Below are 23,396 nucleotides of genomic sequence, written 5' to 3'. Positions count from 1 at the left end.
ACAGAATGAAAATGGAAACTTTTTTGTTTTCCTAGGAACTCTTTTTTTAGGTAATTGAGCCTCTGATGCCTAAGTATGCCCTGTAGTTCTGTATTAATGAATGAAAGATACTTCATTTGGACCTAATAAAAATGTTTTCTGGCTAACTCTGCTGAAACTTATTGGTTAAAGTCCATTAATTCTTAAACTTTTCATTATTTATTAATATAATTTTAATTGGCTAAAAACCTAAACGTAAACAATAGTATGTATCTCAGTAAAGCATGTCTTAATTGTTTTTAATTGGCTGATATTTGGGTGAAAATATTCTTGCATGACCCACAACATGCTCATATCACATGAATATAATTTTCCATGGAGATATTTTGGATAATATCTCTAAGAACAGGCAGTGCTACTAAACAAATAATCTCATATACCTTTTGTTTTTAATATACGGATGAAAATAGGTTTTCTGGTTTTTATTTTCAGTCACCTGAAAATGAATTTGCAAATGTCTACTGGTTTCTGTATAGAAACGTTAACTAAGAATATTTATAATAGTAAATCAGTCTCTGCTATGTTTTCTGTATTTTTAGACACAACATGCTCATATGACATGAATATAATTTTCCCTGGAGGTCTTTTAAGGTGTAGTTAACAACTGCTTGCAAACTGGATATTTAAATTGGATGATCTGTCTAGCTTCTTTCTGATGTTTTCTGTGGTCCCATGATAACAGATGCCATGCCCTCCGATTAGCTTCAGTTGTAAAAATTCTGCATTTTTAGGTCAATATTGTACTAAACATTAGGAGGAATCTATAATCTTCTTGTGATTTTCATGTTGCAGATCTCTATTATTCTTCATTTAGGCAGTCATGGAGAACAAGGTTAATACAGTTAAAGAAAATTTGCTACTAGTAAAAAAACAGGTTTTATCATAGTTTCACTTTCATTTCATTGAACATTTTTTCAGAACAGGACAAACAGCATTGTCATTGGTAAATTTACACTCTTTAAGCCCTTCCCCTGTATCCTAAAAGAGGTGCAGAGAAATGAAGAATGTTCAAGTTGGCGGGAAGATGGAAGGGCAAGCAAGGCCCAGCTAAGCTAACTTTGATGTTAATAGGCAGGGTACTTGAGTTTCTGAGTCGGTTACCTTGTTACTGTTTCTTTGTTTACCTCCAAATTTTTCTTCCTGTAAATATTGTCTGAATGGCATAATTTCTTCAAAATTTAATACTTGTTTAATTTCATGTGCTGATTGCTTTGATCTTGAAATCACTAAAGTTCGCACCGAGAATGTAAGAGCCAACTTTTATAAAAACTATATGGGATCTGATATCTAATTTATAGGTAGATTCTCATTATCCTTTAATTATTTTACCTTATTATCTCTTTGTCATATTTTGCATATTACTTGAACATTTATATTGTCCCTCCCATGTAACTATGTAAGTTTTGTATGTGGGTTAAAATATTTCTTAAAAAAAAATTTTACTCCAAACTACTAGCTTCAAAAGGAATACCATCTTTTAACATCTTGATAATTGTAGTTTACCATTGCATAAAGTTGTAGGTGATCAAGGTATTTCTTGAGAAAAATACAATGATATTTCATCATTCTTCTTCTGGATTCTGGGTAAAAAGCTTACTTGACTAATTTTGGAGAAGCAAAAAAGTATTATAAATTCTAATTGTTCTAATCAGAAAATATGTGGCATTTCTGGCCACTAACCCGGCTTTTCTTAGAAAAGGAGTGTTGACATATGGTAACGCAGACTAAATAACTTACTTCTGTATTTATCATCATGCTTCTTTAAGTAGCAAGAAGTAAGAATATTCAATATTTTAAATATTAAATTAAGCATGAGAATGAAATTATGATTCGTTGTTAAGACGGGCATTTGTGTCAAAGAGCTACTTTGCCTGAAATTTGTATTGTGTGGAAAACCAAAGACTTCCTCAAGCTCATATTTTGCATCTGGAGAAACCTGAAATCTTATTAACCCTTTTGTTTTTGTTTGTTTGTTTTGGTTAACCCTCACCCAAGGATACTTTTCCATTGATTTTTTTTTTTTTTAAGATAGAATGGAAGGGGTGGAGGGGAAGAGAGAGAGAGAAAGAAAAACAGATGTGAGAGAGACACATTGTGGTTGCCTCCCACATGACCCTGACCAGGACCAGGGATAGAACCTGTAACCCAGGTATGTGTCCTTGACCAGGAATCGAACTCATGACCCTTAGTTCTGAGGGCCAGTGCTCTAACCACTGAGCAAAACTGACCAGGGCAAGATTTTATTAATCTTTACAAAATAGTGTAGGCCAGTGGTTGTAGAAAGGACAGTTAACAGATGTGTGTTGATTAGCCATAGATAAGTTCTTAAAAACTGGAATTTGTTGCCAACATTTAAAAATCAGGAGATTCATAAAAATATCACTAACGTTTGTTGGAAAAAAATAAAAAAAAGATCTGGCCACATGAAGCATACATCCTATCAGGGCTACCTGGGCTGACTAATAGCTTCCCTTTTTGAGTATAGGAGGCTGTGTAACTAAGTCCATATTTCAGTTTACGGTGCACCTAAAAATAAGGGCTGGACAGAGATGCAAACTTTTGTCTTGTTGGAAGGGCTAAGAAAGTGAATAGATGGTTTAATTGGCATTAATTTAATGCTCTAGAGTTCACAATTTATTGCAGCAGGGTTTTCTACCAAAAGTATAAAATTCATTTTAATTTATAAAAATGAAAATTGGGCCCTGGCCAGTTTGGCTTAGTGGTTGGAGCGTTGGCCTGCAGACCAGAGAGTCCCAGGTTCAGTTCCCACTAAGGGCATGTACCCCGGTGGCAGTTTGTCCCCGCCCTGGTTGGGGTTGTGTGGGTGGCAACCAGTCGATATGTATCTCACACATTAATGTTTAAAAAAAAAAAGAGAATTGGACTTAAATAATAACTGATTATTTTAAAAAAGAACTTCAAATTAAACAAAAGACTTATCAGAAAATTTCCTATTGAAGCAATTTGTTTTATTTTTAAATTAATTAATTTATTTCTGTTACAGATGTTTCTCCTTTCCCCCCTGACTCCCCCCCTCCCTCTCTGCCCTGTCTGCAGTTTTGTTGTCGATATCCATTGTTCATGTGTACATGCATATAAGTTCTGTTGTTTATCCCCCCCACCCCCTCTTCTGGGGATTGTCAGTCTGTACCCCACTTCCACGTCTCTGGGACAACCCCATTCCTTAGACTGTTATGTTCATTATATTCCACAAATAAGTGAGATCATATGATGCTTGTCTTCTCTGTTTGGCTTGTTTTGCTTAGGATAATACTTTCCAGGTCCCTCCATGTCGTCTCAAAGGATAAGAGATCTTTCTTTCCTACAGCTGCATAGTACTCCATTGGGTATATGTACCACAGCTTTTTTATCTATTCGTCTACTGATGGACACTTGGGCTGTTTCCAGATCTTAGCTATTGTAAATAGTGCTGCTGCGAACATGGGGGTACGTATAGTCATCTGCAAATAATGACAGTTTCACTTGCAAATAATGACAGTTTCACATCCTCCTTTCCAATTTGCATCCCTTTTATTTTTTTCTTCCTGTCTGATTGCTGTGGCTAAGACTTCTAGTAGTATGTTAAATAAGAGTGGTGAAAGTGGGCATCCCTGTCTTGTTTTTGTTCTTAAGGGAAATGCATTTAGTTTCTGCCCATTGATTATGATGTTGGCTGTAGGTCTTTCATATATGGCCTTTATTATGTTTGCATATGATCCCTCTATTCCCAGATTGCTGAGAGTTTTTATCAGAAATGGGTGCTGGATTTTGTCGAATGTGTTTTCAGCGTCTATTGGTGTGATCATATGATTTTTATCTTTCATTTTGTTTATGTGATGTATCACATTTATTGATTTGCGATATTGTACCAGCCTTGCATCCCTGGGATGAATCCCAGTTGGTCATGGTGAATAATTTTTTTGACATATTGCTGGATTAGATTTGGTAGTATTTTGTTCAGGGTTTTGACATCTATGTTCATCAAAGATATTAGTCTGTAGTTTTTTTTCTCAGTAGTGTCTTTTTCTGGTTTTGGAATTAGAATGATGCTGACTTCATAAAACAAGTTTGGAAGTCTTCCTTCTTCTTGAATTTTTTGAAATAGTTTGAGGAGAATGGGTAGTAGTTCTTTGAATGTTTGGTAGAATTCCCCTGTGAAGCCATCCTGGCCTGGGCTTTTTTGTTTGCTGGGAGAGTCTTGATTACATCTTCAATTTCTCTGTTGTTATTGGTCTGTTCAAGTTTTCTATCTCTTCCCGGTTCAGTTTTGGGAGACTGTGTGTTTCTAGAAATTTGTCAATTTCAATTAAATGTCAAATTTGTTGCCATATAATTGTTCGTAATATTGGTTAACAATCCTTTGTATTTCTGTGGTGTCAGTTATTATTTCTCCTCTTTCATTTCTGATTTTGTGTATTTGGGTTCTCTGTCTTTGTTTCTTGGTGAGTCTAGCTAAGGGTTTATCTTTTCAAAGAAGCAGCTCTTTGTTTCATTGATCCTTTATATTGTTTTTTTTTTTTTTTTTTTTTTTGTCTCCATGTCATTTATTTCTCCTCAGATCTTTATATTATCCTTCCTTCTACTTTCTCTGGGGTTTTCTTTTTGTTTGCTTTCTAGTTCTTTAAGTTGTGAGGTTAGATAGTCTATTAGAAATTTTTCTTTCTGTATTGCAATTTGAACCGGAACCAAAGTATATCACTCCAAAGGGTTTTGATCCAGAGATAAAGCAGATAAAAATACTGCATGAGCCAACTAGGATTGCCAAATTGTTTCTTTCTTTTTTTCCTGAATTTTAGAGGATGTTTATTAAAGCTCGGGACAGCGAAACAAGGAAGGGCCTATGGTAACAGGAGAACAACTAGGTGGGGAAGTGACCCTAGGCTGGGCTGCTTTGGCTCTGTAAGAACTCAGAGTAAAGGTGAACTTGTGGACACGTTCAGGGAGTTGGCCTGGGACCAATTGCCACTGCTTATTGCTGCCCTGGTTATAAGCCTCATGGTGTCCCTTAGAGTTTAGGAGATGCATGAGTGTGGGGGAAGGGGTTTGGGGAGGGGAAGGGAAAGGTGCTGGCATGCTTCTATAGGGAGAGCACGCCCACATTGTTTCTTTATTCACTTCTAGTCCCAGGAGTAAAATACTGTGTTTAGTGTTTGTAGTGAAGAATGTACCAGAAATGACCATAACTACTAGCATATTGTAATGATTCCCAAACTTTATCTTGCCTAACCTCCTATAGGATATTTAACTTCCAATATCATTTATCTTATTTTTGATTCCACTAATTTTTTATTTTGCTTTTTAAAAAAAGTTTGTCATCTTCTCATGTGAGAGAAGATTTTTAAAAAAATAATTACTTAATTTTTTTTTCTTTATTGATTTTAGAGAGGGTGGGGAGAGAGAGAGAGGGAAGGAAACATTAATGAGGGAGAACATTGATTGGCCACCTCCTGCATGCCTCCCACAACCGGGGCATTTGGCCCACAACCTGGTCATGTACACTGACTGGGAATCAAACCGGCGACCTCTTGGTGCATGGGTTGACGCTCAACCAGTAAGCCACACTGGTTGGGCTTTTTTTTTAAAAAAAACGTTTTTTTCTTTATTGATTTTTTTTAGAGAGAGAGGAAGAGAGAGGGAGAGAGAGATAGAAACATCGATGAGAGAGAACTTTGATTGGACACCTTCTGCATGCCCCCCACTCAGGATTGGGCCCACAACCTGGGCATGTGCCCTGACCAGGAGTCAAGCCGGTCAACCTTTTGTTGGCCAATGCTCAACTAGTGAGCCACATTGGCTGGGGCTTTTTTTTTTTTTTAAAAGCCTCACTCAAGGGCATGCTTTTAGTGATTTTAGAGAGAGTGGAAGGAGAGAGAGAGAGAGAGAGAGAGAGAGAGAGAAACCAGTTGCCTCTTGAGCGTACCCTGGCTATCCTCAAACCTGAAACCTGGGCATGTGCCTTGACCAGAAATTGAACCAATGACCTTTGATGTATGGAGGACACTCTAACCAACTGAGCCACACCAGTCAAGGCCCTACTACTTCTTAATGGAAAACATTAAAAAAAAAAAAATGTCATTGATTTGCACATAATATTTGTGCTGCATCTGTGATAGTTATCCAGAAAGCTCTGTATGTCCTTTTACCAATGACTCACATTTTATTAATGTTTTTCCAATTCATCTCATTTTTCTCCAGTAAAAGCTGAATGCTGTCTCTCAGTGTGGTTAGCTTTCTTGGCTTATTTTGTGCTGTTTGATTCTTCATCTCCTCTCTGCTGTTGCTGAGAGATGCTGTCATGAGCCTCCTCAAGAATGGAGGTTTCAGGGAAAGTGAAATTAAACAGCTTATGAAGTTCATTTAGGTTGGAGTTTCTCAAGGTGAGGGCCATGGTCCAGCTGGATCAGAATCACTTGAGCTAGCATGTTAGAAAAAAATGAAGATTCCCTGTCTTCACCTCACATGATTTAAATCACAATGTTTGGAAGTGGCAGTCTGGAAATTTTCATTTCTGATTATTTTTGAAAACCCTTTTTATTTTTAGATAACTAGATTGACATGCAGTTGTAAGAAATAATATAGAGAGAACCCTCGGCTCTTTATCCCACCATGGAAACAGTTTTTAAAAAATTTACGGTTAATCTGTTATTTAAAAAATTTTACGTGATAGTTTAAAAACTTTTATTGAGGCATAGTATACATATACAAAAGTATACACATTTCTTGTAAAGAGACAGTTTCTTAACTTATTCAGAGTGAACATAGCTATGTGTAACCAGCACCCAGGTCAGGAAACAGAACATTTTCAGCCCTCTACAAGGTCCCTCATACCTACTTCCAGTCACTTTAGGGTAAAGCCTGTTTTGAAATGAAGGCATGCAATATGTAAACTTTTGTGTCTGCCTTTTTTGTTCATTAATTGAGGGGAAATTCATAGAACACAAAATAATCATTTTAAAGTAAGTAACTCAGTGGCATGTACACATTCATAATGTTATGGTCACTTCCACCTCTGTCTTGTTCTAAAGCATTATTATCTCTCCAGAGGCAACCCTGGACCCATTCAGTAGTTGTTGTCTATTCCCTCCTCCGACCCCTGGTGACCACCACCAGTTTGCTTTCTCTCTCTCTGGATTTACCCATTCTGGAGAGTTCATGTAAATGAAATTATACAGTATGTTACCTTTTGTGTCTCTGGCTTCTTTCAGTTGGAATGATGTTTTCAGGGTTCATCTACTTATTTCTTTTAGTGGAATATTATTCAACATAATTCATGTATATGCTATAATTTTCTTTATCCATTAATCTATTGGTGGATATTTAGATTGTTTTCACTTTTGATATTGAAGTAGTGTTGCTGTGAACATTCCAGTACAAGTATTTGTTTGCGTCAAATTGCTGGGTCATGTGCTAATTCTGTGTTACACTTTTTGTGAAACAACCAAACTTTCCACAGAAGCTCAACCATTTTACATTACCAACAGCAGTGTACGGGGTTACAATTTCTCCACATTCTTTCCAGCTCTTGTATTTTTTTTGTGTGTGTGATTATAGTTGTCCTCGTGGGTGTGAATGGTGTCTCAATCTGGTTATGGTTTTCATTTTCCTAATGACTAATGATGTTGAGCATCTTTTCATGTGCCTGTTGACCTTTTGCTTATTTTCAGAAAATTGTTGAAGTCTGTTCAAGTCCTTCACTCATTTTTTAAATTGGGTTATTTTTTGGTTATTGTAATTGAAAGTTGTAGGAATTCTTTATATATTCTGGTACCACATCACTATTGTATTTCTCTTTATTTTTGAAAGTATGTCAAAGTAAACACTTAAAAAGAAAAATAAATTATAGCTACCCCTGTGATCTTATCTCTCCCTTATAATCCTTTGTCCATGCCTAGTGCAACTTGTCTCCTATCCTGTTTCATTTTTTCTCATATTTATTACTATCTAACATGGCATCTAATTTATTTAATTTCTTCTTCTTCTTCTTCTTCTTTTTTTTTTTCATTAATCCTCACTGGAGGATGTTTTTTTCCCCTTGATTTTTAGAGAAAGTGGAAGGGACAGGGGAAGGGGGCGGGAAGAGAGAGAGAGGCAGAGAGACAGAGAGAGGAGAGAGAGAGAAACATTGATGTGAGAGAGTCATTGCTTAGTTGCCTCCATACTCGCCCTTACCAGGGCTGGGGATCGAACCTGCAACCCAGGTACATGCCCTTGACCAGGAATCAAACCTGCAACCCTCCTGTGCGCAGGCCGATGCTCTAACCACTGAGATATGCAGGGCTACTTAATTTCTTATTGTCTGTCTCTCGTAGGTAGACTTGAGCCTCCTTGTGGACAAAGGCATGGGGTTTAGGTCAAGGATTAACAAGCTATGGCCTAAAAGCCAAATCTGAACTGCTGCTTATTTTAGAATGGCCGGTAAACCAAGAATGGTTTTTACTTTTTTAAATGGTTGAAAACCTGAAACATTTACTTTGAAAAAAATTAGAATGTTCAAAGCAGCCCCCCTCAATGGTTGAAAAAAGTCAAAAGAAGAATATTTTTTGATACCTGAAATTGATATGAAATTCAAATTTAAATGTTTATAATAAAGTTTTATTGGAACATAGCCATGATTATTCATTTGTGTATTTTCTCTGGCTGCTTTTGCACTAAAATAGTAGAACTGAGTAATTGTAGAATTTTCTGTGTGGCCTGTAGAGCCTGAACTATATAATATATCTGGCTTTTTAAAGAAAAGACTTGCCTGGCACATAGGTGTCCAATAAATATTTTTTGAATGAATGAATCTTAACCTATACCACCACAGACGACTCTAAATTGGAAATCTCCCAATAATTCATTTCTTGAAAATTTGAGTTTAATTGGCTACTAAACAAAAAAAATCCCCAAATGACTTTTTGGCAATACATTTTCATTGGCCTCCATTCATCCTGTAAATAATAAAAATTAATGATGAAATACCAGGGGATTTGTAATTCTTAGGATAGTATCAGGTAAGATAAATATATTGTACATGTTTTACCAGTGTTAGTTTGCAAAAGACTATAACAACAATGGAGTATACATTCTGTTTTTTGTCTGTTTTAAAAATTCAAAACATAGTTGATTTCAAAGTTGTTTGGCTTTTTCCCTTATCAGCTCTTTATTATTAAAGCTACCTTCTTATTAATGAAGACAGTAAATAAATTATATTTTGATATTTTAGCCTACTTAATTTTGAGTAAGAAACTGTATTATTACAGTTTTATTTTTCCATATTTCAGTAATCTAATGGTGTTTTTGTTGAATTTTCACTTGAATAGCAGGGTATGAATACTAACATACAAGTAATTTCCTATAAATGTTTAACTTCTCCTTAAAGGAAGACTGGAAATTGGACAGACATAATCATTTTATATAAAAATGACTTTATAGTGTGCCAGTCTAGTTTTGTACATTTGAAAACTAAATTGTTTGCATCTGTAAGAGCTGTTAGAGGTCTCATAATAGATCTGTACCCCAGAGGTACAGTGTACCTCATAGCCTTGCAAACAGTTCTTTTATTTTATGCTTTCAGCAAAGGACATTAAATGAGTAATACAGGTTGTGGTTTATTGTGAAAGAGTAATGCTTTGCAGATCTTTGCCTTGGCTTGGTGTTTCCAAATTTCATTAATAGGAAAGGGTTTCCATGTCATGGTGAGGATGTAGCTCCTGACTTGCCTCTTGGCTTTCTTACCCTCTCTGTGCTAGGTTAGCAGTCAAAGGGATCTTACTTTTTACAAGCTTTGCCTCTTCTGAAAGATATGAATAAGCTTAAAAACTATTTTGCTTTTAATAAAAACTGAAAACACTATTGCCTGAATTTATTTCTCTTGTTTTAATTGTGAAAAAATTTGATTCTTAATACTCTGTTACATTTTCCTGGCATTTCTCAATATGAGTAATCTGTAAAAATCAGAAAGTATCAGTTTGTTTAAGGGATTATTGTTCACAATGAATAATTATTCTAGTTATATCTAATTGTAATTAACTATTCTGCAAATATTTGTTAAGTGCCTACTGTGTGTTAAGCATTACTTTAGACATGGGGATGTAACATTTAGACTTATGGGGTTTACTTAGATTCTGTGGGGAGAATTAGACAATCAAAATTACATATAAACAAAATTTCAGGTAGAAAAAAGTACAACAGAGAAGAATAGAATAGTGGAGAAAAGAAGTTGGTTGGGGAAATGTTAAGTCAGTAACGGGAGGGCCCTCTGATAAGATGTCATTTGAGTAGACACATGAACAAAATAAGGGAAAAAGCCATGGGAAGATGTTGGGGGAGGGAGTTTTTGTTGGAGGGGAAAAGCATCCCATTTTCTCTTCTTATCCCACTTCATTCATTGTAATACTTATCCTCATTGGACAGCAGCTATTTATATATACATCTTTGTTTCTTTACACACACACAATCTGTATTTATTGACTCTTTCCCCTGCTAGAATAATGTACTAAACTCAGAATTTCAAAGGAATGAACCGAACAAATGTAAAGGCCCTGAAGTGGACATGTTTTTGATGTGCTCAAGGAATGCAAGGTGGTCAGTATGGTGGGTGCATAGTAAAGGAGAGGGAAAATGGGAGGAGATAAGTTGGCAGAGGAAGGGAGGGCCAGATTACTTAGGGCCTTGTAAACTTTGGAAATTAGCACTTTGGAATTTATTTTAAGTATGATGGGAAACTATGGTAGGTTTTTGAATAAAAGTAATAGGGTCTGACAGATTTTTAAAGCATTGTTGGCTTCTGGAGGACAAAATGATTGCTAGTTGTATAAAATGATTCAGATCAGAAGATAACTACAAATAAGCATTTAAAAAGCCTGTGTATATTATTTGTAAGAGTAAAGTTAGTGTATAGGGTGATCAGTTTATATCAAGTGATAGTTATACTTTTTTGTTAGCTTTATTGAATTACAGTTTATATACAACAAAACTTGCCAATTTGAAGTGTACAGTGTGATGAGTTTAGAAAAATATATACAGTCATGTAACTACCAATACAGTCACAATGTATCTGCTGTTGCTTTTCTTCTCTTACTGGCCCCTGACAACCACTCTGCTTTTTATCATAATTTCGCCTTTTCTAGAATTTGCTACAAATGGAATCATGCAATATGTGGTCTTTTGTGATTGGCTTCTTTCACTTACCATAAAGATTTTGAGATTTGTCTATATTGTTGGGTATATTCGAAGTTTGTTCCTTGTAGTCCTGAGTAATATTTCATTGTATTGTTATATTATAATTTGTTTATCTATTTACCAGTTGATGGGTATTTGGATTGTTTCCAGTTTTTGGCTGTTCTGATTAAAATTGATATGAACATTTGAATACAAGTTTTTACGAGGACATATACTTTCATTTTTCTTAGATAAACATGTAGGAGTAAAATTATTGGATCTGTGGTAAATCTGTATTTAACTTTAAAGAAAACTGCCAAACTATTTGCCGTTTTCATTCTCACCATCAAAGTAGGTTGCAGTTCTTTCACATTCTTGCAAATACTCAGTACTGTCAGTCTTTTTAATTTTAGTGGTTATGTACTAGAATCTTATGGTTGTAATTTGCATATCCCTAATGACTAATGATATTATGCATCTTTTCATGTGTTACTTGCAATCTTTACATAAAATTACCCACGGAAAACTTTGGATTGGCTGTGACCAGTGTGGCTCAGTTGGTTGAGTGTCATCCCATGTACCAAGAGGTTGCCAGTTCTATTCCTGGTCACGGCACATGCCTGGGTTGTCGGCTTGATCCTCCCAGAGGGGGTCATGCAGGAGGCAGCCAATCAATAGTTCTCTCTCATCAATGTTTCTCTTCCTCTCTCCCTTCCTCTTTCTCTTTCTAAAATGAAACAACAACAACAACAAAAAAACAATAAAAACATTAAAAAGAACAACAAGACAACCCACTTTTATATGCATATATATATATATTTTTTCTGGATACAAGTCCTTTACCTTTATGTTTTGTTAAATTTTTCTCCTAGTCTGTGGCTTGTTTTTTTTTTTAATAAACTTTTAAATTTAGAACAGTTTTAGATTTATAGAAAAATTGAGAAGATAGTACAGAGAATTCCCATATATCCAACACCCAATTTCCCCTATTAACATTTTACATCAGTATGTACATTTTTCATAATTAATGAAGCTATATTGATACATTATTATTAAATATAGTCCATACTTCATTCAGATTTTCTTAGTTTTTACCTAATGTAAAAATCTTTTTTGTTCCAAAGTGTTTTTCATCTTAGATTATTATATTTTTCATTTCTAGAAGTACAGTTTATTTTTTAAAAATACCTTTCTTTTTTCCCTTCCTTATCCTTAATTTTACTTATACTTACTTAAATATATAGAATATGTTCATATGGAAACTAGTTTAACATCGTTAGCTAACATAATTGTTTGCTAATTCTGTCTGTGTCATTTCTGGGTCTGTTTTCATTGTTTGATCATTCTGGTTATGGCTATATTTTTCTGATTATTTACATGTCTGATTATCTTTGGTTTTATACTAAATGTAGTGATTCTTATATTTTTGGGAGTTGGACATTGTAATATTTCTTCAAATATTGTAGGACTTTGTTCTGGGACACTGTTGTTAGTTTAAATCTTTCCAATCATTTTGAAGCTTGCTTTAAAACCTTGTTAGTGAAGGTCTAGAGTAGCCTTCTTTCTGGAGCTAATTTGGCCCAATTCTTGAGGCATTACTACCTCTTAAGACTTTTCCTGATGTCCTAACTCTGGCTTATAGGACCATTATTCTCACCTCTGTGTGAGCTCCAGAAATAGTTCACCTCACTGAAGTTTTTCAGGGGTTCCTTTTTTGGCCTTGGTAGTTTCCTTACAAGTACTTTGTTTAAAGACTGGAGCTCTCACCATGTAGTTTTGTCTTTGTATCTTGTACTGCATATTCTAGCCATCCTGGCCTCCTTGAACTCGTAATTATCTCCTCAACTCTAGAAGGACACTGGCTCATTTTTTGGGTTCCTCTTTCCTGTGCTATGGCCTGGAAAGTGTCTCTAGGAATTAAGTTGCGGTGCCTGATTTGTGTCTCTTCTCAAGATCAGAATCCTGTGCTTGTAGTTGAATGATGTCTGTCTCATATATTTTGTCTGATTTTCTTGTTAGGAGAACAGTTTCGATCCCTATTATGCCTTTGTTGTCAGAAGCAGAAGTTAGTAGGCATACCTTGAAGTTATAAATATATTTTGAAGTAGGAGAAATATTTTTGAAAAAAATTGCTTTTAAGATTCTTTCAATTTTCTTACATACTTTTTTCTTATGTATTTTATAAATGTCAAATTTAAACCATCATGGAAGAGCCATTTTCAGAATAACTTTGTTCAGTTTGTGACTTCGATTTGGATAGTATGTTGAATTTAATTTTGTACAGCTGACTAGCTGATATATCCTATTTCAAAGATTGTTGAGATAGTATATATAGTGTGATCTTATATGTGTATTTAGGGAATTACTAAATATAGATGCTTTACATTTCTCTCACATTTCAGCTTTTTTATCATATACTTTGAAGATATACATGATTAGGCAAGGGAGGTTATATAGAGTTAAAAAATCCTTTGTAATATAGTGGTAATTTACTTTGCTTACAATCCCTGTTATATGCTATTGAGACTTCTGATCTGGATTTTTATATTTTTCAAAATTTGAAATAATCCGGGCAAGAATTTAGTCTTTATCTGTTTTTAAGCCATGATTTTTTTTTAGTTGTAATCTCTCTCCCAAAATTTGGAACTGATTTAGCTAGAAATACTCACATGGAAGACCTCATTCAAAATTATTATGCCTAATCACGCACACTCTTCCCTCCATCTTATGAAGTGCCTTTTCTTACTGACGATTTTATCTGTCTCTGACATTTGAAAGTTCTTATTTTTTCCTCTCCATCTTTTCTATTCTCACTGCTATCATTCCATACCAAGTCTCTTCCCCTTCTTTTTTTTTGTATGCGTCCCTAACGGGAACCGAACCCGGGACTCCCTGGTCTGCAGGCCGATGCTCCAACCGCTGAGCCAAACCGGCCAGGGCTCCTCTTCTTTTTTATACAATATATGAATGTCAGTTTATGTTTCCTTAACCAATATACTTCATCTTGTCTTTCTCTTATACAGAAAGCTTGATTGGCATCTCACTGTTTTCCCAATTAACTCTAGGGTCTGATGAGTGGCACAGGGAAGTCTCCATATTTGGCTCCCACTAGTCCCTTTTGCTGAGTGTGCCTTCTGTGGCTCTGACATGTTCCCTTTGCTTATACGCTCACATCATTTCCACCAACTGGAATTTTCTAGCCTCCTGGCTAGTTTTTGCTGCTGTTGAACATCTTTCAGCAAGCCTGCTGTTAACTTCTCCATCTGATACTGGGCTATTTTCTTTTGAGTGCTGAAAATATTGATCATCTGTATCATTCATTTTCTATTTAATTATGCAGCCCTTATGCATCTTCTATCCTGTTGTCTTATTTTTAAAATTCTGTGGACAATTAAATTGTCTAACTAATTGCATTAGGACAAAAGCCCTGGTCTCAAATCCTTGACCTCTTTGCATATTAGTTAGGTTTTAATATTGTCAGTTTTTCTTGGATTTGACAGAAATCTATGAAACTGGGGACATTTATAGATGATTTGGGGCATTTGGTGATCTTTAGGTTGGTCCAAATTGCCCTGATTTCCTAGTTAATTTTGGTATTAACCTTAGAACAGTTAATTTTCTGGATTGACTTAGATTTCTAAACTGTGAGTAGAGTTGTTCATGGTCTATGGCTCTCAGTTATTTTGGAGTATGTTCTTTGTCTATGGAATAACTCTCTAAGAAGTGTCAATCTAGTCTCTTTCCCTTGCCCTCCTCTTTTCAAAAAATAGAGACACTTGGGACTTTGTCCCCATGATATTTTTATTGTAAAATTTTATATTATTAGCTTTTTCACATATTCTTTTGCCGGAGATCATGTATGATGATATATATACCAAGACTAGTGATATATATTTTTAAAAACTTTATCTATTATATTAGAAAAACAAGATAGTGTGTTTTTTAAATTTAAATTTATTTTTTTAACTTTATTTTTGTTGTTGACACTGTTACAGATGTTCCCATCCCCAGGCCCCTTTGCCCACCTCCACCTGGCCGCAGCCCCCTTTCCTCTGGCCATCACCACACTGTTGTCTGAGTCCATGTGTCATGCGTGTGTCTATTCATGTGCAGGTTTTGTGTAGACAATTCATTACTCTTGGATGTATGTAAGCTAGAAATAGAATTGGTGGTTCAAATGGTAACTGTTCAACTTTTTGAGGCATTTCCAGATGTTTTCTAAAGTGGCTATACCATTTTACATTCCCATCAGCAATGTATGAGGGTTCTAATTTCTTCATATCCTTGCCAACACATCTGTCTCTCCGATTCTTTTTGATGTTATTGTAAATGGAACTGTGGGTGTGAAGTAGTATTTTATTGTGGTTTTGATTTGCCTTTCACTGATGACTAATGTTTTTGAATATCTTTTTATGTGCTTATTGGCTATTTACATAGCTTCTTTGGAGAAATGTTTATTTACATCTTTTGCCCATTTAAAAATTCTGTTATCTTTTTATTTTAGAGTTGTAGGAATTTTTTTTTATGTATTCTGGAGGCAAATATGAGATATATGATTTGGAGCTTTTTTCTCATGCTGTGTGTGTGTGTGGTTTTTTTCTTTCTACCTTCTTTTATGGTGTACTTGGAAACACAAAGCTGTTAATTTTGATGGAGTCCAATTTACTTAATTTTTTCCTTGTCGCTTGTGCTTTTGGCACTATATAACATTTGCCCTTTTGTTTTCTTTGAAGGATTTTATAGTTTTAGCTCTTACATTTAGGTCTTTGATCCCTTTGAGTTAATTTTTGTATATGGTGTGGGATAGTCTAACTTCATACTCTTGCATATGGATAGCTAATTGTCCCCAAACCATTTATGGAAAAGACTATTCTTTATTGAATTATTGAATTGACCATAAATGGGAGGCTTATATCTGGACTTTCAGTGCTATTGCATTGATCTGTTTTTTATTTTTTTAAATCCTCACCTGAGTATATTTTTCCATTTATCTTTAGGTAGAGTAGGAGGGAGGGTTCCCAAATCGCAGGAGAGAAATGTGCCCTTGAGATACATGCTTTTGACTGGAATAGAACCCTTGGCTCTTTAGTCTGCGGGCTGATGCTCTAACTGCTGAGCCAAACCAGTCAGGGCGTATTGATTCATCTGTTTATCCTTAGTGATATGTTTGTATCACACTGTCTTGATTACTATAGTTACGTAGTAAATTTTAAAACCTAGAGGTGTGTGAGCCCTCCAGTTTTGTTTTTCTTCTCAAGATTGTTTTGCCTGTTTGGAATTCCTTATATTTCCATGTGATTTTACGATTAGTTTGTCAATTTTTGTAAAAAAAAAACCCTAAAAACGGCTGCTAGAATTTGATAAGGGATTTTTTTTTTTTTTGATTCAGATCTATTTGGGCACTGTTGCATCTTTTTTTTTATTCCTCACCTGAGGATATTTTTCTGTCTATCTTCAGATAGAGTGGGAGGGAGGAGGAGAGAGAGAGAGAGAAAAAGAGAAACATCAATGTGAAAGAGACACATCGACTGGCTGCCTCCCGCATGACCCCGACCAGAGCCAGGGATGAACTGCAACCAAGGTACGTGCCTGTCACCGGAATCAAACCTGACACTCATTGGTCTGTGGGCCGTCCTTGGCCATCGCTCTAACCCCTGAGCCAAACCAGCCAGGGCAACATCTTAAATATATTAAGCCTTGCCCAGCCTAATATAATATTAATATTATATATTAATATAATAAATATATTAAGCCTGTGGCTTAGTAGTTGAGCATCGACCCATGCACCAAGAGGTCATTGGTTTGATTCCCAGTCAGGGCACATGCCCAGGTTGTGGGCCAAATCCCCAGTGGATGGCATTCAGGAGGCAGCCAGTCGATGTTCTCTCATCATTGTTTCTCTCTCTCTCTCTCTCTCTCTCCCCCCCTCCCTTTCTCTCTCTCTAAAATCAATTAAAAAAAAAAGCCTGATATTAAGCCTTCTCATCTATGTGCATGGCTCTCCTAACATTTGTGTAGGTCTTTAATTTATTTTGTTAATCCTCACTCGAGGATATATTTTTATTGATTTTTAGAGAGAGAGAGGAAGGGAGAAAGAGAGAGAGAACCATCAGTGTGAGAGAGAAGCATAAATTGGTTGCCTTCCATATGCACCCTGACTGGGGATTGAACCCGCAACCTTAGTATGTACCCTGACCTGAATCGAACCCGTAAAGTTTTGGTGCACTGGACAATGCTCCAACCCACTGAGCCACTCCCCAGGGCAGGTCTTTAAATTTTGTAGTTTTTAGTGTACAAGTCTTACACTTCTTTTGTTAAAATTTATTCGTAAATATTCTTTTTGCTGTTATTATAAGTGAAATTGTGTTCTTAATTTTATGTTTGGATATTTCATTGCTAGTGTGTAGAAATACAATTGAGTTTCGCATATCGATCTTGTATCTTGTAACCCCATTGAACTTGTTTATAAGTTCTAAAACTTTTCTAGTGGAGTCCTGAGAATTTTTTGTATAAAAGAGCATGTTATCTTCAAATAGAGATAACTTTACTTCTTCTTTTCCAATGTAGATACTCTTTATTATTATTTTTTTCTTACCTATTTGTCCTGTCCAGAATATCCAGTATAATGCTGAATAGAAGTGATGAGAGTTGACATTGTGTTACTAGCTTGTTTCTGATCTTAGGGGAAAGCATTCAGTCTTTCACTATTAATATTGCTGTTAGCACTGGACTTTTTGTAGATGCCCTTTATCATATTAAGGAAGCTCCCTTTTACTTCTGTTTTGTTGAAAATTTTTTTTTTTCATGAAAGGATGTTGGATTTTTTCTTAAAAAAAATTTTTTTTTCTTTATTGATTAGAGAGAGAGAGAGGAAGGGAGAGAGGAAGGGAGAGAGGAAGAGAGAAACAGAAACATCAATGAGAGAGAACATTGATTGGCTACCTCTTGTACGCCCCTCACTGGGTGTTTGGCCCACAACCTGGGCATGTGCCCTGACTGGGAATAGAACTGGCGATCTCTTGATACATGGGTGGATGCTCAACCACTGAGCCACACCAGCCCGGGCATATATTGGATTTTTAAAAATTCTTTTCTTTGTCTGTTTTGCAATGATAATGGTGTCTTGTTTTTTGGTTCTTCTTTAACATGGTGAATTACATTGATTTTCAGATATTAAACCAAACTTGCTTTCCTGGGATTCCTCTTTTTCATAATCCTTTTATATTTTGTTGCATCTGGTTTGCTGGTATTTCCTTAAGGATCTTTGGTGTCAATATCCATAAGGTATATTGGTCTGTAGTTTTCATTCCTCACATTGTCTTTGTTTTGTTTTGTAATCACAGTAATGTTGCTATCATATAATGAATTGGGAAGTGTTCTTTCACTTTGTAGTTTATGGAACAGTTTATGAAGGATTGGCATCAAATCTACCTTAAGACTAAAGGTATTTTAATTTTTGTTTTTATCTTTTAGGATTCTCCGTTTACAAATGCAGGAATGGGATCTAATCTAAATCTCTTGGGTGAAATTGAGTGTGATGCCAGCATAATGGATGGAAAATCCTTAAATTTCGGAGCTGTTGGAGCACTGAGTGGTATGTGGACACTATAACACACTATCTCTGTTCTTTAAAAAAACTATGAATATTACTATTCTATGCCACCTAAAAACTTAGTCAAGTTTTTTCCACCATTCTTGCTTGGAATAGCATTGAAAACAAACTTTTTTAAAAAATTTTACTGAATTTAAAATATGAAATTTTAGCTATGAATAGTCTTTGAAATGTGTTTTTATTGATTTTTTTTTTTATCCTTACCCAAGGACACTTTTCCACTTTTGTTCAGATAGAGTTGGGGGGGGGGGGAGAGGGGGAGAGAGAGAGAGAGAAACATCGACGCAAAAGGGACACATCTAGTGACTGCCTCCCGCACAACCCCAACCAGGGCCCGCACAAATTGCAACCGAGGTATGTGCCCTTGACTAGAATTGAACCCACTACTCATTGGTCCATGGGCCGATGTTCTGACCACTGAGCAAAACCGGCCAGGGCATTTTTATTGGTTTTTTTAGAGAGAGAGAAAGGGAGAGAGAGTTAGAAACATTGATCTGAGAGAGAAACATAGATAAGCTGCCTCCTGCATGCCCTATATTGTGCCTAAGGCATGTGCCCTGATTGGGAATTGAACCGGGACCTCTTAGTCCATGGGATGATGCTCAATTCACTGAGCCACACTGGCGGGGCAAGATTGTTTTTGTTAGTGTTTGATTATGCTCCTCCATCCCCTCAAGAGATTGTGATCATTCTCTTCCATCCCCTCAAGAGATTATAGACATTTAAAATGTTTTAGCATATTCTATAAATTTTATAATTATTTGAAATTATAATTGTATAATTATTTGAAATAATATATTTTATTGTTAAAAAATTCAAATGACATATAGGCATACCTTGGAAATGTTTTAGGTTCTGTTCCAGACCACCTCTATAAAGTGAATATCCCAGTAAAGTGAGTCACATGAATTTTCTGGTTTCCAAGTGCGTATTAGAGTTAAAAAAATAAATTCCCTTGGAATTTCTGTTATGTTACCTGTGAATCATGGCAGTTTTGCTTTTTTCTTTCCACTGTTTAAATTCTTTATTTCTCTCTTGGATTATTATTACTGGCTATGACATCCAAGGCAATGTTGAATATAAGGATAATAGAGTACATGCTTGCTTTTTTCTGATTTTAAAGACAGAACATTAAATATTTCACCATTCTGTATGCTGCTAGTTGTAGGATTTTCATAGATGCTCTTTATCTTATTGAAGAAGTTTCCTTCTAATATTAGTTTGCTGATAGTTTTTATTATAAATGGGGTATTGAATATCATTAAGTGTTTTTGAATTTTTCTCCTTTATTTTGTTAAATGCGATAAAATTTATGTTCCTTTCTTGGCACAAAAACCTTCTTGGTCATAAGTTTTTATTTTTTAATATTAATGCTGATATTCAAGATTTTTGACATCTGTGTTCACATAATAGATAGGTTTTAATATTTCTTATAATCTTTTCAGGTTTTGAATCATGGTATGTATGGCTGGTCTCATAGAATGAGCTAAGGTTTTTTTTCCTCTCTGATCTTTGAAAGAGTTTGTGTATGATTGGAATGATTTCTTTTTAATTATTTGGAGGAATTCATTAGTTATTCTAAATTAGTATGGAGTTTCTTTGGGAAGTTAAAAAAAAAGGGGATCCAGTTTCTTTAATAGTTATAAGACTGTATTTTCTTTTTCTCGTATGTGTTTTTCAAGGAATTTGTCTTTCTCATATGAGTGTTCAAATTTATTTGCCTAAAGACTTTTTAATTAGCTTTCATTATTGATTTCTATTTTAATTTCACTGTGGTCAGAGAATATATGCTGTAAGATTCCAAGCCCTTAAAGCTTTTTGAGACTTGCTTTATGGCCCAGATTATGGTGTTTTGACAAATGTTCCATGTGAACTTCAAAAGAGTATATATTTTGCAGTTGGGTGCATGTTATACGTGTCACGTAGGTCTATTTGATCATTCATTTGTTCCAACATTCTGTATCCTTTCTGATTTGCATGATAGGTAAGAAAGGATATTTCAATTAGTTTTTATTTTAGTTTCTTTTATTATAAAATATTCTATTGGTATTTAGTGAAGTTTCATATGTTTAAAGGCCATTAACATTTTTCTATGAACTGTTTAAATCTCTTGTTGGCCCTGGCCGGTTTGGCTCAGCGGTTGGAGCGTCGGCCTGCGGTATAGAGAGACCCGGGTTCGGTTCCCGCTAAGGGCACGTACCTCAGTTGCAGTTTGTCCCCGGCCCTGGTTGGTCGTGCGGGTGGCAGCCACTCGATGTGTCCCTTCACATCGATGTTTCTCTCCTCTCTCTCTTCCTCTCTCTTCCTCCCGCTCTATCTGAACAAAAAATGGAAAAATGTCCTCGGGTGAGGATTAAAAAAAAACAAAAAACCTCTTGTTGGCTTGCCTTTTAAAACTATTTATAAGGAGCTTTATCATATTGGAATTTAAAATTCTTATTTGTCAAACTTAATTACTTTCTCTTTTGTGGCTTTTGCATTTTGCATTTCTTAAGGTTTCTCTCTCTCATAATTATAAGTATGGTCACCTATATTTTCTTCTAATTTTTATTTAACTCTTGAATGCATTGTTTATTTTTCTGAAATGACCAACAAATTGTTTCTACATAATTTATTGTATAACAACAGTAATGATAATGACCATTTATTGTATAACTGTTACCTACTATGCATTTTTCTTCAGTAGTTTATATATATTAAATCATTTAGTTCTCACAAAAACATGAGGTCAATCAATACCTTTCCCCCCTCTATTTTACGGATGAGGAAATATACGCAAGAGAGATTTAGTAATTTGCCCAAGGTCACTGTATCTATCAGTCTGAGTCCAACTAGGAGATAGAAACCACACAGAGTTTAAACAGGAGAAGTTTAATATAAAGAATTATTACACAGTGATAGGAAAGTAGCTGTATAAAGATGGAAAGAAAACTCAAAGTGTATTCTAGGGCAGATGGAGAATACCCAAGTAGGGATAAACTTGGAAGGGGGTTTAGACCTAGTTGTAGAAAGTATGGTTGCAGCCCACTGTCAGGTGGAGAAGTTGCTGGGGTACCCAGGCCATAGTCACTGAGAGAAGAGGAACAGTCTTGGGGGGGGGGGTCTCAGGTGAGTTTAGCCTGGTAGGTAGGCACACAGAAGTCAGGAAGCCATGGGAATTAAACCTCTAATAATTGGGCTTTTGGCCCATTAGATAATCAACCAGATGGGGCATTTTGTCATGTGTGCCTCTGGGGCAGAGGAGATGTAGGGATCAGTGACTTGAGCTGGAGACAGTTCTTTTCTTTCTGAGGCTGTCAGCTATGCTGCTGTGGCCTGAATCAGGAGCTGGGGAAAACATGTGGTGGCCAAATGCTGGAGAAAACAGCACCCTGCAGTCACTTAGCGCTAGAAACTACCATGTGGACCAAATAGTGGAGAAAAAAATGGTGTTCTCCAGGAGCCTGGATAGCAAGCCACCCTTTCCTCCTGCAATGTGTCTCCAGTGCCCTCTACTGACAAAGTATATCAGTGTGCCAGCTGGCAAAGGAAACATTTAAAGGGCCCTTTTCTATTTTTATAGATCAGGCAACAAAGGGTGAATTTATAACCGAGAATCAAATAATTGATAGCTGGTACAGTTATAAAATAGTCTGACTTTCAGCACTCTGTGTTCTTTCTACTTCTCATATCTTTTCTATTCTTGTCCTACTCATTTGAAATACTGTTTATATCATGTATTAAACATCCAAATTCACGTGTCTGTATGTTAATCAGTTGACATATTTGTCTATTTTGTACTCAAACCACACTCCTTTAATTAGAATAGATTTTAATAAAAATAGTATCTCATTGGGTGAATACCTCTTAATTTTTTTCCAGTTTACTCTTCCCTATGAATTTGAGTTGGCTTGTCATACATTATATAAATGCTTTTGAAATTTTGAATTAATAGATTTGAGTTTATAAGTTGACAATTATTAATGTCTACAATATTCAATATTGAATAATTTATCCAGATATGTATATACATTTTTGTTTTTAAGGAAGGAAATTATATTTTAAACCTTTCTGTCCTTTGGTATTTCATATTTTTGTGTGTGACAGTTTTTCATATTAAGCTAAATAGTCAGTTTTATTTTATGTCAATCTGGTGGTCCTAATTTGAATTATAGCCTCTTTATATCCCAATGCTGATTTTTTTTTTTTTTTTTTTTTGCATTAGTAGTGTCCTGAGAGGCATCCATAGGTTAGTGGTTAAGGGCATAGTCTCTGCATGAGCTGCCTTTCTTAAAATCTCAGCACTGTGATCTTGGACAGGTGACTGAGCCCTCTGTACAAATGTTTCCTCAGTAATGAGATAGGGCTCATAAGTGTATTTATGTGCTAGAGCGAAGGGATCAATTAAATAATCTGATTATATTTAAGGAATTATGCTGGACCTGGCACATACTAGGTATTAAGTGATTATCACTGTCTTCTGTCATTCTCATCATTGTTATTGTCATCCTGATAAAGTTTTTCGCACTCATACTGCCCTATTATTCCTCCCAGATAAGCACCCATTTTTCACTTTTCACATTCTGTTTTCCCTCCTGGAAGCAATCTGAACCATACTTTAGGT

The 23,396-nt window shown here is 35.5% G+C and overlaps 1 protein-coding gene across 11 annotated transcripts in view; it reads left to right on the top strand.

Moving 5' to 3' along the window:
- Positions 1-23,396, top strand: part of TASP1 (taspase 1) — a 318,727-nt gene that overhangs the window by 54,881 nt on the left and 240,450 nt on the right. For all 11 annotated transcript variants that reach the window (XR_004957029.1, XR_004957028.1, XR_004957030.1 and 8 more), the window contains one exon: positions 18,655-18,775. Coding sequence is in view for 8 of the 11 variants with exons in the window: in XM_036244396.1 (XP_036100289.1) it covers positions 18,655-18,775 (121 nt within the window). In the remaining 3 variants the exon portion in view is untranslated. The remainder of the gene's footprint in view (positions 1-18,654; positions 18,776-23,396) is intronic.

Source organism: Molossus molossus, unplaced genomic scaffold (genome assembly GCF_014108415.1).
Source record: "Molossus molossus isolate mMolMol1 unplaced genomic scaffold, mMolMol1.p scaffold_m16_p_6, whole genome shotgun sequence".
Classification (NCBI taxonomy): domain Eukaryota; kingdom Metazoa; phylum Chordata; class Mammalia; order Chiroptera; family Molossidae; genus Molossus; species Molossus molossus.
The sequence above is the reverse complement of the archived record's forward strand: the minus strand, read 5'-3'. Positions and strand labels throughout refer to the sequence as shown.